At 38.9% G+C, this 12,720-nt stretch overlaps 1 protein-coding gene across 1 annotated transcript in view; it reads right to left on the bottom strand.

Annotated features, from left to right (window-relative positions):
• Positions 1–12,720, bottom strand: part of DPYD (dihydropyrimidine dehydrogenase) — a 369,255-nt gene that overhangs the window by 121,516 nt on the left and 235,019 nt on the right. Inside the window, exons 15-16 of the mRNA XM_014939498.1 lie at positions 5,882–5,950; positions 3,339–3,422 (exon numbers count right to left, since the gene is read on the bottom strand). Coding sequence (XP_014794984.1) covers positions 3,339–3,422; positions 5,882–5,950 — 153 coding nt within the window. The remainder of the gene's footprint in view (positions 1–3,338; positions 3,423–5,881; positions 5,951–12,720) is intronic.

The raw sequence follows: 12,720 nt of genomic DNA on the forward strand, positions 1-12,720 counted from the left end.
TTTAAATAGTAAAATACACACACATACATGTTTTTCTGCCATTATTTTTCATCCCAGCAATTTTTGTAGTTTTCTGAGGATTTAATGTGCTTAGGCATGAAAAGGAACCTAATCCTTAAAAAATTTTCCTATGAAGACGTGGATTATGTTATCAAATAGATTTAAGGAAACCTGCTTCACTGTAAAACCAGGAAAGCTGCTCTGTCTCTCAAAGCCTCATGCCCTGACTTCTAGATATCGTGTGGTGTTTTTTTGCCAGAGCATATCTGAGCCCTCTCTTCCCCACACCACCTATGTGTAACCTATCTAACTTCAGCTCTGGCAAAAAAACCCTAAAATTAGGACTAGAGCCAAAATACTTCCTTGTCTTATGACGGGGTCTCCAGGGGCCACCACACATGGAAGCCCCCTGAAGGGCTACTGATAAATCGCGCTGTGTAAATCGTTACATTATCCAGTTTATCCTCACCCTTTGCTTCGATAAACTACATTTAAAGCCACTATAATTTAATTTCATCCAACTCTGAGGAAGAACCTCAGGATCCAGCCCTATAAAGATGGCTTATTTTATTCATTTATTTGTCTAGAGTAGTAGATTCTTTTCTGAGCTCTCATTTTGGTGAGACAGTTAAGAGAACACAAGAATATATTTAAGCAAGAGTAGTATATATTAAACATTCAAAAGATTATCCATATTGTATGGGGAAGAGGAATTTTATTATTATACAAACATATATGTATATATAATGTAATCTTCTACTTGCTTTATGGATCTGCTCTCCTCCAAGGAGAGTCACAAATCCACACGATAGCCCTGAGTGCTCAGATTTTGCATTTGGTTCTCTGATTTTACAATAGCTGAAAGATATGTAAAAACTCATGTAGCCAGACAGCTCCCTACTGACTACACATCTAAGAAACTTCACATGCATATATTATTCCAACCAGCGAAAGCTAGAAATAACATATGCCTAAAAAAAAAAAAGAAAAAAGAAAAAAAAAAAGCGCATGCTTGAAAAAAGCCTGTTTCAGCTTCCATATAAACCCGAAAGCTAGAAATAACATATGCCTAAAAAAAAAAAAGAAAAAAGAAAAAAAAAAAGCGCATGCTTGAAAGAAGCCTGTTTCAGCTTCCATATAAAACCTTCAGGGCTCCCCCTGACCAAACCGCACCCTTCCACAGCTTGCTGCCATCTCAAGTGGGGTCAGCCCAAACTACTGAATTACAGTCTGCAGAGTGGAGGGTGGGAATTGCATCACAACCTTATAAAAACAGCTATGTAGCTCTTCATATGTTACAGATCCCTGAATGAAATTTGGGGGAAAAATTAATAGTAACTATTACCATTTTGCTAGTGCAGTCCTGGAGGGTTTTTATAATTCTCTCCCATTTTTAATTAAAACTTTGGTAAATGACCACTGGCCATGAAAAGCACCTAGAGTACTTCCATTAAAAATAATAATCCATAGCACGGAACAGATTGACATCATTTTGCTCACAGAAAATAATAAAATGTCCCGTGCACTGTGCCTGACACTATTGCTATGATAAAGCTACACCCAGAGTGTGTCCACAGTTCACTGAAACTATTACAGCTCCTACAGCCTTCCTATTAAAAGTTTTAGAAAGTTAATGGATTATTTATCCAGACACACCTCAGCTCTTAAAAATTTTGTGTTTAACTGAGGAAGTAAGGATGAATTAAGACGTCTATTAGCCCTCTCCAAGAGGGTCAACTGAATAATATGTGTCGATTTTTGGGCATGTAATCATGATTCCCACTCTGCATCTCACTCCTCTCCTTCATAGACTCATAGAATGGTTTGGGTTGGAAGGAACCTTAAAAATCATCTAGTTCCACCCCCCCTGCCATGGGCAGCAACACCTCCCACTAGACCAGGTTGCTCAAAGCCCCATCCAGCCTGGCCTTGAACACCTCCAGGGATGAGGCATCCACAACTTCTCTTGGCAACCTGTTCCAGTGCCTCACCACCTTCACATTAAAGAATTTCTTCCTAATATCTATTCTAAATCTTCCCCCTTTCAGTTTAAAACTGTTTCCCCTCATCCTATCACTACACTCCCTGACAAAGAGTCCCTCTCCGTGTCTCCTGTCTGCCCCTTTCAGGTACTGGAAGGCCACTCTGGTCTCCCCAGAGCCTTCTCCAGGCTGAACAACCCCAGCTCTCTCAGCCTGTCCTCATTGGAGAGGTGCTCCAGCCCTCTGATCACTTTTGCAGCCCTCCTCTGGACCCCCTCCAACTGGACCATGTCCTTCCTGTGCTTAGGACTCCAAAGTTGGATGCAGTACTCCAGGTGGGGTCTCACCAGAGCAGAGGGGCGGTATTACCTCCCTTGACCTGCTAGCCACGCTTCCTTTGATGCAGCCCAGGATGTGGTTGGCTTTCTGGACTGCAAGTGCGCACATTGCCAGCTCATGTTGAGCTTCTTTTCCTCTCTCCTCAAAACATAGTAAGATGGGAAATCAAATAGGCTTCAGACTTCTGAAACTTTGGTCAAACTCTAGAAAATCTCTCCCAGTAGACTGTGAACCAAGATTTTTCAGAGACTTCCAACCTTATGACATTCGGACATATTTCAGAGCCAAAACAAATTTCAAACCATGACCAAAAACATGCAAAAAACTTAAAACTTCAAAAGGATATTAGTATGAGAACTGGCTTTTGTGCATGTTTATTTTCTTTTCATAGCCAAAACAACATACATTCTCCTAACTGAAATCAAGGGATGTATTGATAAACTCTGCATCCCATTCTACACAGCAGAGACATCAGGCACGGATAGTTCCAACCTAAACTGTATAAACCATCAAATCTATGGATAACAGAACACAGGTTCTTAAAATAGAAGACATTAACTGTAGGTGGCACTACCAGAATGTATGCCCTATTCTGTGATTCTAAAATACAGTTGGGATCATATGCTAAAAACTCTGAAATGGAATGTGTATTTCTCATGTCCTTCAAAATCGTTATTGATATATGCAGTAGTTACTGGGTTGTGATCTAAAAGATATCTACAGGGCACTGAAATAGAAACCAACAAATTCTGTCCAAGCGCTTTTTGGAAATTATTTGTTTTTGTCTTGTTCCTTGTCAAATACATAATGCATTTTTGTTCTTAGCAAAGCTAAGCATTTTGTATATTCTCAGCTTCTGTCTTTTTTGCTTTCAGCACTAAATATTTAAACACATTCAACCTAAAAATCTCAAGCTAGTAATCTGCTGCTTGTGTCTTTCCCCCCCAGGTGTAAATATCAACGTGGTAGTGCAGGATTGCTGAAGAGACATGAAAGAGAGCGTGGTTACAGTCCTACCTGCCCACAGGCCAGGCCCATGCCTCTCTCCCCCATGCCATGAGGACACGATAAATTTAACTCCAGCGCATCTGCACCAGCAGCCTATGAAACATGCAAAAGGAAAAAAAATGCAAAATTAACTTCAAGTAATGTATGCTTTCCTGTAGCATTTACTGTTCATGTTAAATAGATTCCTTTAGACACTTGATTTTTCTTTTTTTTTTGAGATAGAAAGCTCCGGTTATGATAACCTGAAAAACAAATGTGTTGATGTGGTTTCCCAAAATTACAGAGGAAATTAAAGTAAAAAATAAATTAAAAAGAGACAAGCACAATAAGGAGTTGGTTCTGGAAAACGTTAAAAAAATGAAATGTAATTACAGGGCCTTAGGGCAGCGCTGAGAGCGAGGTTTGGTAGTTGGTGTTACGCAGGTGCTTCTGTGCTCTGAAGAACTGTGACTCAGTAGTAAATTTCACCTTTCTGCTTTAATGAATTTAGTCTCTCAGTTTTCTGCAAGCACATGTACTGTGCCATAGCTTTTGTCATTAAATATTTTTGTTTCTGAAGTCAAACAAGAAAGTACTAAAAAAAGTCTATACAAACATATTATTCACACTAATTTCTCTTCAGCACCCTCTATTAGCTACAATTAAAAAGACAGAGGAGCTGAGGTGTACAAGGGCAGCCCACAAACACACTTTTCTTTTTCCCTGGTGAACTGCTCCGGCCTGAGATGAGGATCTCTCCCATTGCCTTCCACGTGGCTGTAACTAGTATTTTGTTTCGCATTTGCATTTTGTTTTTGCTTATTGAACTGGAGTAACTTTGCCTGCTGTGCGGCCATGGTTCAGCAGCTCCTCGGGTGCGTGAGCCCGGGAGAAGCCATCCATCACTTGCAGGAATCCTCCACCCACGTCCTGGCCAGCTCTGCGAGCCCGGCCACGCCGCACTGATGCCGGGGCTGTCGGCCGCCGTGACAAGCTGACCTTTTGTATGAATAGGTCGTCCTCCTGCCGAGAGGCACCGCGCTACCTTCTGGGGCTTTTGCTCTTTGGAAAGCCACATCTATTACCTTCTAGGTAGGATCCTACGCATGCGATTAAATATCACTGCTCTTTGGCTGTGGATTCCAGAGCGCCCCAAACAACTGTGCTGCTCTCCACAGAGCGGAGACTCACAGCTACTTTGGGGAAGAAGGTTGTTATCAGATAGGTTACACATTATTGAGTGCATTTAAATAACTACTTTTTTTCTAAAGGGGTAACATAAATGCAAACACAGACTGAAACATCTGTCTTGAAGTTGGAGAGTAGTACCACTGAACTAAAAAAGAGGAGCAAATGGCACAATAAAGCCATTCATCTTAGTCAGTTTAAAGGTGGCACTGTTCCTGTCAAGCACAGATTCCACAAAAGATTTCATGGTCAATTAGATAAATACAGGTATAAAATGGACTAGTATTGAAAATCACCGAGCTAATTACTGATAATGTTTAATTTTACTTCCCTAAGTCCCCAAGGTGATTCTTTTTTTCCCCTCACAAGTTTAAAATGCCCAAAGAAAAAATAGAGAAGTATCTTCCCACACAGGAGGGCTTAGGACACTGTGAATAAAGGAACAACAATATCCAAACATACTCGTTCAGCCATATGAAAATACAAATACAAAATATCCACACCCATATCTACATATATATAAAATCCAAACCAACTTTTATAAAACACTTAAATCTGAGCTAATGCCAGCAATAATGACAAGCTAACATTTTTCTTTACTTAAATTTGTTAAAGCATTCATTTACTGATCTGAAACTGTGCCTTTTATTTCCTCTAGATATTTTATGTAGGAAAAAAACCAGTTTTGTTTAAAAATAACTGTTTAACATTCAGATATAGACACTTTTCTGAATGAAATTATCAAGTATTTCTTATACTATTCCCTATGAACAGAGGTACATGTTTTTAAATAGTTTTTTTCTTCACATTGCATCAAAATTTCAGGTGCATAGTCTGTTTGCATTTGCGTAAGATTTACTTTTTTATTATAGAAAGCCTGCTGACTGCTTTTATATACCCTAGCTTTCTCTGCTATCATTTTTGAAAGTCTGTATTAAAACTAGAATAGCATTAAATGAGCCTTTTATACTTTAAATATTCAAGAGTTTTATATTCAAAATTTCTTCTGGTGCTGTCAAACTAGTGTGCCTGTAGGCAAGGTAAGATCAAGTTAGGCTCTCAAAGGTAGAATTAAATTTTATCAGAGCATCCGTCATAATATACAGTTTGCTTAAAATGCAAATAAAAAGTATATAGATTCAAAGACTAAAGGCTTTCCAGGTACTGCTTAAAAATCCAAGGGACCATTTTTATGGAACAGATTTCCTTTAAATTTACATTTCCATCATTTTAATGAAAACACAGAATAAACAAATTATAATGGACACACTTTAAATTCTCATTTTTCACTTTGAATGTATTTCTTTCAAGAAATTCCTTTTCGCCGCTCTTGTTTTTAAGGAGAATACAAAAAAGCTGCAGAAACACATTCAGGAAACCATTACCTGAGCCATTTTTGAAAGTTTAGTCCAGTCCTCCCTGTTATAGCTGCACATGATACTGGCAATCAGAATCTGAAAAGAAGAGAGTCATTTAAAGCCATGTTAGCAGATTTTGTAATATAGTACTTTACTGTGACTCCAAACATTAACTACCACCATCTGCATACAGCAACTGTGAGCTGTATACTACTAGCATGTATAGTGAATATAGCTGTATATTTCACTGGAGATGAGAAATAGTACACGAAGGCATCTATTTTATCCCTATGTTTCAAGTCATTAGGGAAAACCAGCAGGCCTAGTCAAACACTAGAGGACTTTGCATTCTCTTCATCATGCGATAAAGCGAGAACAAAGGCTGTCCTAGACAGAGCCCACCAGGAGAACTGTCAAACACACTTGTTTCTGAGCTCAGAGGAATGAAGTAATTTACTATTTATACAATGCCAGAAGTACCCGGGGCTCTTTAGAGGTAGGTAAGACATAAGTGCAAGAGTTTACAGTCAAATGTGGCAGCGCACGAACACAATATTCCAGCTGACTTCAGGAAGCCAGGATACACCAAAACCAGCCCCCTGGAATCTCATACTATGAAGTCAAGGACAGTGACAGGCAGCCAGGACTGTTTTGTGTAGAGGCAACCGGGAGGAGACTGGCATGATGTGGGGAAAATCTGGGACGACTGGGATAATTCCAGAAGGAAATTCTAGCTTTTGTTTTGCCACGATACACATTTTATTTCCTGTTAGCTGGCTGTGGCCCCAGTTCCCCAAGAGCTGTTTCTGTGTATTGCCTTTCCTCCTCAGCACACTGAACACCTTTCAGGTCCAGGTTCTGCCTGTAGCTGCTGCTGCCTCTACCATCTTTACTGAGGTTCAAGTTTTTAGGTAAAATAAGTTCTAATAGGATTCTTCCAGGAGGGCAGCAAGACACACACCTTTCCAGTTGCAGTGTTAATTACTTTTAAATGAGTGTTAATTACTCCTCCAGTCAACGTCCAGTTCAAGTAACAATGTTAACTTCTATTTATGACTACAACAAAATCACTTTTTCTGGACCCATCAAAGATCATCAGACACTGAAACTCTGAAGTTGATACATTCACAGTGAGATCAGCAGAGAATTTAGCCCAGGACCTCCTGCATGGAGGACTTCTTAGAAAGATGAGGTTTCCAAGAAAAAAGCAACGGAGGCCTATATTGCACCAGCTGAAAGGTTAAATCAGAAAAAGAAATCACAGAATTTATGAACACACTACCAGCTCGATCTGCACCCAAAGGAAACACCAGGAGAAGGGAACAGAAAACCATCTGGCCACACTCTTATTTATTTGAACCTCTTATATGAAATGTATGAAAGTTTTACATATAAGTTCGATTCACAGGTAGGTGAAAATTTGGTTTTATCTTTTTGCTTTCCAAACAAGTTTAACTGACAGCATTAATATCTGGGATGAGCTTAATCTGTCACTCCCAGTCAGTATAACACTTCTCTTGAACTTTCCTGTAATGCTGAGGGTTAATGAGTCACTCATATAAGGCAAAATACTGAAAAGCATGGTGTAGAAAAATTGTTCAATACACACAATTGCTGGAAACTGTAAACTCCCAAATTATCTCCACAAGAAGGATGAGATATTTAGTATCTTTAGAAGGGAGGAAAACAAAAAGGAAGGCAGCTATGGAGAAAATTAGACATGGTGAGGTTACAATCTACTCATTTAAAAGGACAATACCGCTAATCATCATCATTATTTCCATTGTTTTGCTCTCATGAATCTATCTATCAATCTACCACCCACCTACCTGACCCCCAGACTACCTACCCATCCACCTTTCTGCCTGATGTTTGCAAGATGGGAGTCTTTTGAGAAGGAAAGCATTTGATGAAGTGCCTGCTTTGCCTGCAGGTGCCCATTTGTGTGCACCGCTGGCCTAAACATAAGACCAAGGTTTTTGTTAAACGCACACAATCATTACGGGCCATGCTTTTATTCCACTCTTGACCAAGGAAAAATCTCTTTCTTCTATACGATACTTTTTTTCTATTGTGAAACACATTATATAGATCTATAGGTCAAATGTTTATGAAACAAAATTTGCTGTATGTTCTATTTGAATAGTCAAGATAATTTGAGTACTCCAGAAATAAATATAAATCTCTTTAAAAAGACTCTTAATATTTTTAAAACCACAAATTGACAAAAATCAGTTTACAAAAGTATATATGAGAAAAATCTAGAGTAAGAAACAAGTTAAAATATGCACTAAATGGAAGTTAGCTAGAAACTGTATCTTGTCAAATTCACACTTTTTATAAAGTAACTAAAGCAAAAAAAAAGCCAAAAAAAACCCCACCCCAACTCAAACACTGACAAGATGATAAGGATTTTCACAGTTGCAGTCACAATCCAAAGGATATCAGGAATCTACACAATTCAGCTTTGAAACAAACTAAATTTTTCAGCAGCGAAAGTTGTAAGACAACAAGGGTGGCTGACTATATTCACAAGTAGCAGAGTTAGGTTATGTCAAGTGTTATTAATGAAATTTGAAAATTCTGCTGGCAGTGTACAAAAGAGGAAAAGCAAGATTGGTGATGTTTCAAAGAGCTGTTAATTAAGACAACATGTTTATTTAATATTGATTAGTTCTAGCATTCACATCTAAAATTAAGTACGTGCTTTTGACAGAAGCAGTGGTTTACAATAACAAAAATAACTGAAAGCAAAAACTACATTTCTGCTACGACTGTTCAAATGAAAACCATGATCTCAGAGGAAATAATGAAAATTTTAAAATAGTAGGGATTTTATTCTCTTTTTTTCCCCAGTGTTCTCCTACAGCTTGAAATTAAGCTTAATTCCTAGGTGGAAACAGCACTCCATGTTAACAAAACTGTCCTTCCTCAAGTGACTATTCTTCCCCCATGGTCTTTTCATTTGGAATCAGTATCTATGACAAAAAAAAAAAAAATTATCATATGTGGACATTTAGGTGCACTATCTGTGATGCTTGAGGTTTGAATCTACTAAAATCACACATGGGAGTTTATAAAGAAAACATAGAATATTATGTCCTATTATATAGAAAGAGAATAGAAAGAAAGAAGTAAGAATAACAAGTGCTAAAAACCAGAGCTTTTATTGGAAAGTAATAAACAGAAATTGTATCACATCAGCCTTTCAGCCTTTTCTCACTATTTTAAATTTTTTTAAAAAATATACTTTTGGTGCCTACCATGCCATGTACCACATTACCACCCCTGCAACTTTAATAGCCCCAAACAGTTGGTATCTCTTAAAAGTCCAGCACGTGGCCCAGCCCAGGAGCATCCCTGGAGAGCATATCCTTCTTCTTGACTCCTGACATTTCCAGTGGCAACCTGACATGAGTTTAATTACAGTTGTTTGAACCACAAGTGCGAGGCTGCACCACGCTTGCCTGGCTTACAAAAGTAGACTACTGACAGATCTTACAATAAAGCTGCTGCTAAAGTGTAGTAAGTGGTAAATGAAGGTTGACTAAATTGCAGCTTTGTCATTGCTTGAGTGAGGGCTGCCTGCGAAACTGTGCATGATTGAAGCACAGTGGGATCCCTGGCCCATTCCTTATTCCAGATGAGAAGCGTAGCTGGCAAATGCTGTTCCCTCTTCTTCATCCAAACTGCTATTTTGCCTGTTGTGGAGAGATCCTGCCTACTCTGCCCTGCAGACACTGCTCCCTCCTCGACGATCACTGTGACACGTCACTACACAAGGTCTTTCCACCCCGACATTACACAAGGGGATAGACAATTTCTGCAAATGCCTATAAAAGGACAAATGCATCTTTGTAACTGCCGATAGTGTTCTGTATACAGGACTTTCTTGATCATTCATAGAAGCAGAAGGTCTACAATGAAACTTTTTTTGTTGTTGTTAGAGGGAGGGGAGATGGAAAAGGGAGGGTATATAATGTACCATTTAGGACATGATTATAAGATGAATATACTGTAGCTAAAGCACCTAGTAAAAAGCTACATTTCACACAATTCTGTAACTAATGCATTAGTAGTTGTTCTACTTAAAAGGACACTGACAAGGTACTTCTCATAATCCTTAAAATATTTTTTCTCCCTGTTTATAATAATCCCCTGGAAGCTTAAACTAGAATCTATTTCTCTTGTAAATCTTTTTTTTTTTCTCTTTCATTATCTCTATGTGGATGTCTCATGAATGCAATAGCATTAAAAGAAGTAGAAAGGATGAGGTTTGCCACTGTGTGTGTTTTCAAGTGATCTTTCTTCCCTAACACATGGAATTCAGTGCAAGACATTGCAAAACAAAAGGAAGAAGGAAAAAAAACCACCTGGGCCTACTTTGGGTCAGACAACCTAGAGAACATCTATTTAAAGCCAGACAGCAGTAAAACTCTACGTAGACAATTACCATTTGTCCTGTAGTGCTCTGCAGGGAATAAGGGAGTTTCAGTACAGTCAAAGAGTCTGAAAAAAAATCTCAGAGGCCTGGATTTAAATGTGAACACTCAGTTCCTGCACACAATCTTCTACTGTCATGCCTGTAATAACCATATTTATTTTGGTCATCTAACAGACCATAGCCTGTATTTGTTCATAAACTATTCTTTCAGGTCTGTGCATAATCTCCTTGCACTCCAGGAAATTCAGCCACCCATATAATTTCTACTTTCTCTTCCCTGCCTGTCCCTTCTCATTGCTGCACCAGGCTTGAGGAGGGTTCTGCATCAAGTGTCCATAGATTCTCCATTTAGACGCTGCTCCTGGCCTCCACCTGCACCCCCTTCTGCTTTCTCAAACATTTGCAAAAAAACCCCAGGATTTTATTTTTGGTGTGCACAGCCCTTGCAGAAATAGAGATCCTTAACATCACCTTTAAGAGACTGTTGCCCTGAAAGCTGTAAAATCAAGAGAAGCTTTCAAGAAGGCTGAAGGACTGGTTTTGTAACAGCTACCTGGTTGGGAAGCAAAGATATGGAACAGGATAATTGCTGCAGATAGAAGGAGTGCCAAGAAAGAAGGCTACATTAAGAACCAGATTTCACATACCTGCAAAATTATTCTTGATCAATCTAAACTTCAGAACGTATTTGTGTTTGGGTCAGATGGAAAGACCTCAATTTTCCTTTCAAGACATTTTTCTTCTTCCCAAACAACCCAGTATACCACATGACCTGCTTAGTCTGAACAAATTCAAACATTTTTAACCAAAATTCCTCAGGAAGCATTCCCTAGGAAGAAGCACGACACTGAAGATAGAGTCTTTCTAAAACAATGGCGAAAATAAAGCATTTCGTTCATCACTTACCAGTGGAAAGGACACCTACATCTGTACAAGCACATTAGGACAGGAGAACTTCTTGGCAGTTGAATCATTATTTCACAGCATTAAAATCCCCCCTGTCTGTCTGAATGAGGGGTTTGTGGACTCAGTTCTCTCCCACGCCATCTCCCACCCACACACCATAACAAGGCGACACACTCAGAGCATTTCCTGAAGGTCCTGAACACACGTAGCTACAGGAGCATGTGGTCCACCAGGTGCTCAGTGAAAAGTTAATAATGTTTTACTGAGCAATCCTCAGCTATTTCAATGACACAATAAACAGTCTTGTAAATATCTAGCTGAAAAACATGCACGCTGCATAGAGATTTCTCATAGTTTTTTTCACACATGAAAGAATGAAACATACGGACCACAGGCCAGATTCTGCCCTACCCAACAGCTCTTAGATGCAGTCTCAGTAACAAAGAGCGAGCAGCAAGGGAATAGAGAACAGCACCACAGGACTTTTTGGGTTGGTACAGATTTTCCACTTTACTTGCACCACCAGCCTGCCTCTCACACAAGGTCAGGGTCAGGACAAGTCACAGCAATGCCACACATTGCCAGCAGAAAGATCCTTGGGGTCTTACTACCACTCAGTGGCACTCGCAGCAGGCCTCTGCTTTTCCAAATGGCCACTGGCTGATCATTCTGAAAATCATCCAGCCAGAATTACCAATATACAGAAAATTTCTAACACCCACCTCACAAAATTAGAGTAAAACTGCCGCAAATATTCTGTATTGCATAAACATGCTTAAACGTGCAGTGTTGAAAAAACAACAGGACCACAGTAAATGTTGTAAAACTAACCCTCTAGAAACCAGCCCAATTTTGATGTCTCATAGACACAACCAGGTTTCTCTTTTTCCGTACTTTCTTGCAATTTTTGATTTGTTGCAGAACTGAAATAAAAATAAGCTTCTTATTAAAAACTACCTAGAACATCAAATCCCATGCAATAAGAAAGTTAACAATTGTAAACCCTGTCATGTCTCTGAGAAGCAGAGGAATTATCTTGTTATCAATTTAATAATGGAACATTGAAGTAAATGATGCCATCCACTGACACCAGTAACACTGTCTCTCCTGGGAAATTCATGTCGGTAGGAACTGTCAATCTAGATGGATATGGACATATTAAACATTGTACCTTCAGTCCATAAATCTATTCTTTCTATGCTGCCTTAATAAAAAGATTCTGCATGATGATAAAGACAAGCAATGCAGAATGTCTTGACATGGCTGACCTGTAATTCTGCTTCTCTTCTCTTTTCTTTTTTGAGGAAGTGGAGAGTAAATAATTTAAAAATCTCTAACCTTTCATTGTTTTCCTCCTTAACTTGCACTTAAAATACATTTAAGATAATTTGAGTACATGAAAATAAGGCAAATAGGAGATATCAGTATGTTTATTATTTAGCCGTCTTTCTGCCGCAAACCTTCTGAATAAAGCCCTATCTTTACCTTGTTACTTTATCTTGAGATCTCCAGTTTG

This window comes from Calidris pugnax, unplaced genomic scaffold, assembly GCF_001431845.1.
Source record: "Calidris pugnax isolate Ruff unplaced genomic scaffold, ASM143184v1 scaffold18, whole genome shotgun sequence".
Taxonomy (NCBI): domain Eukaryota; kingdom Metazoa; phylum Chordata; class Aves; order Charadriiformes; family Scolopacidae; genus Calidris; species Calidris pugnax.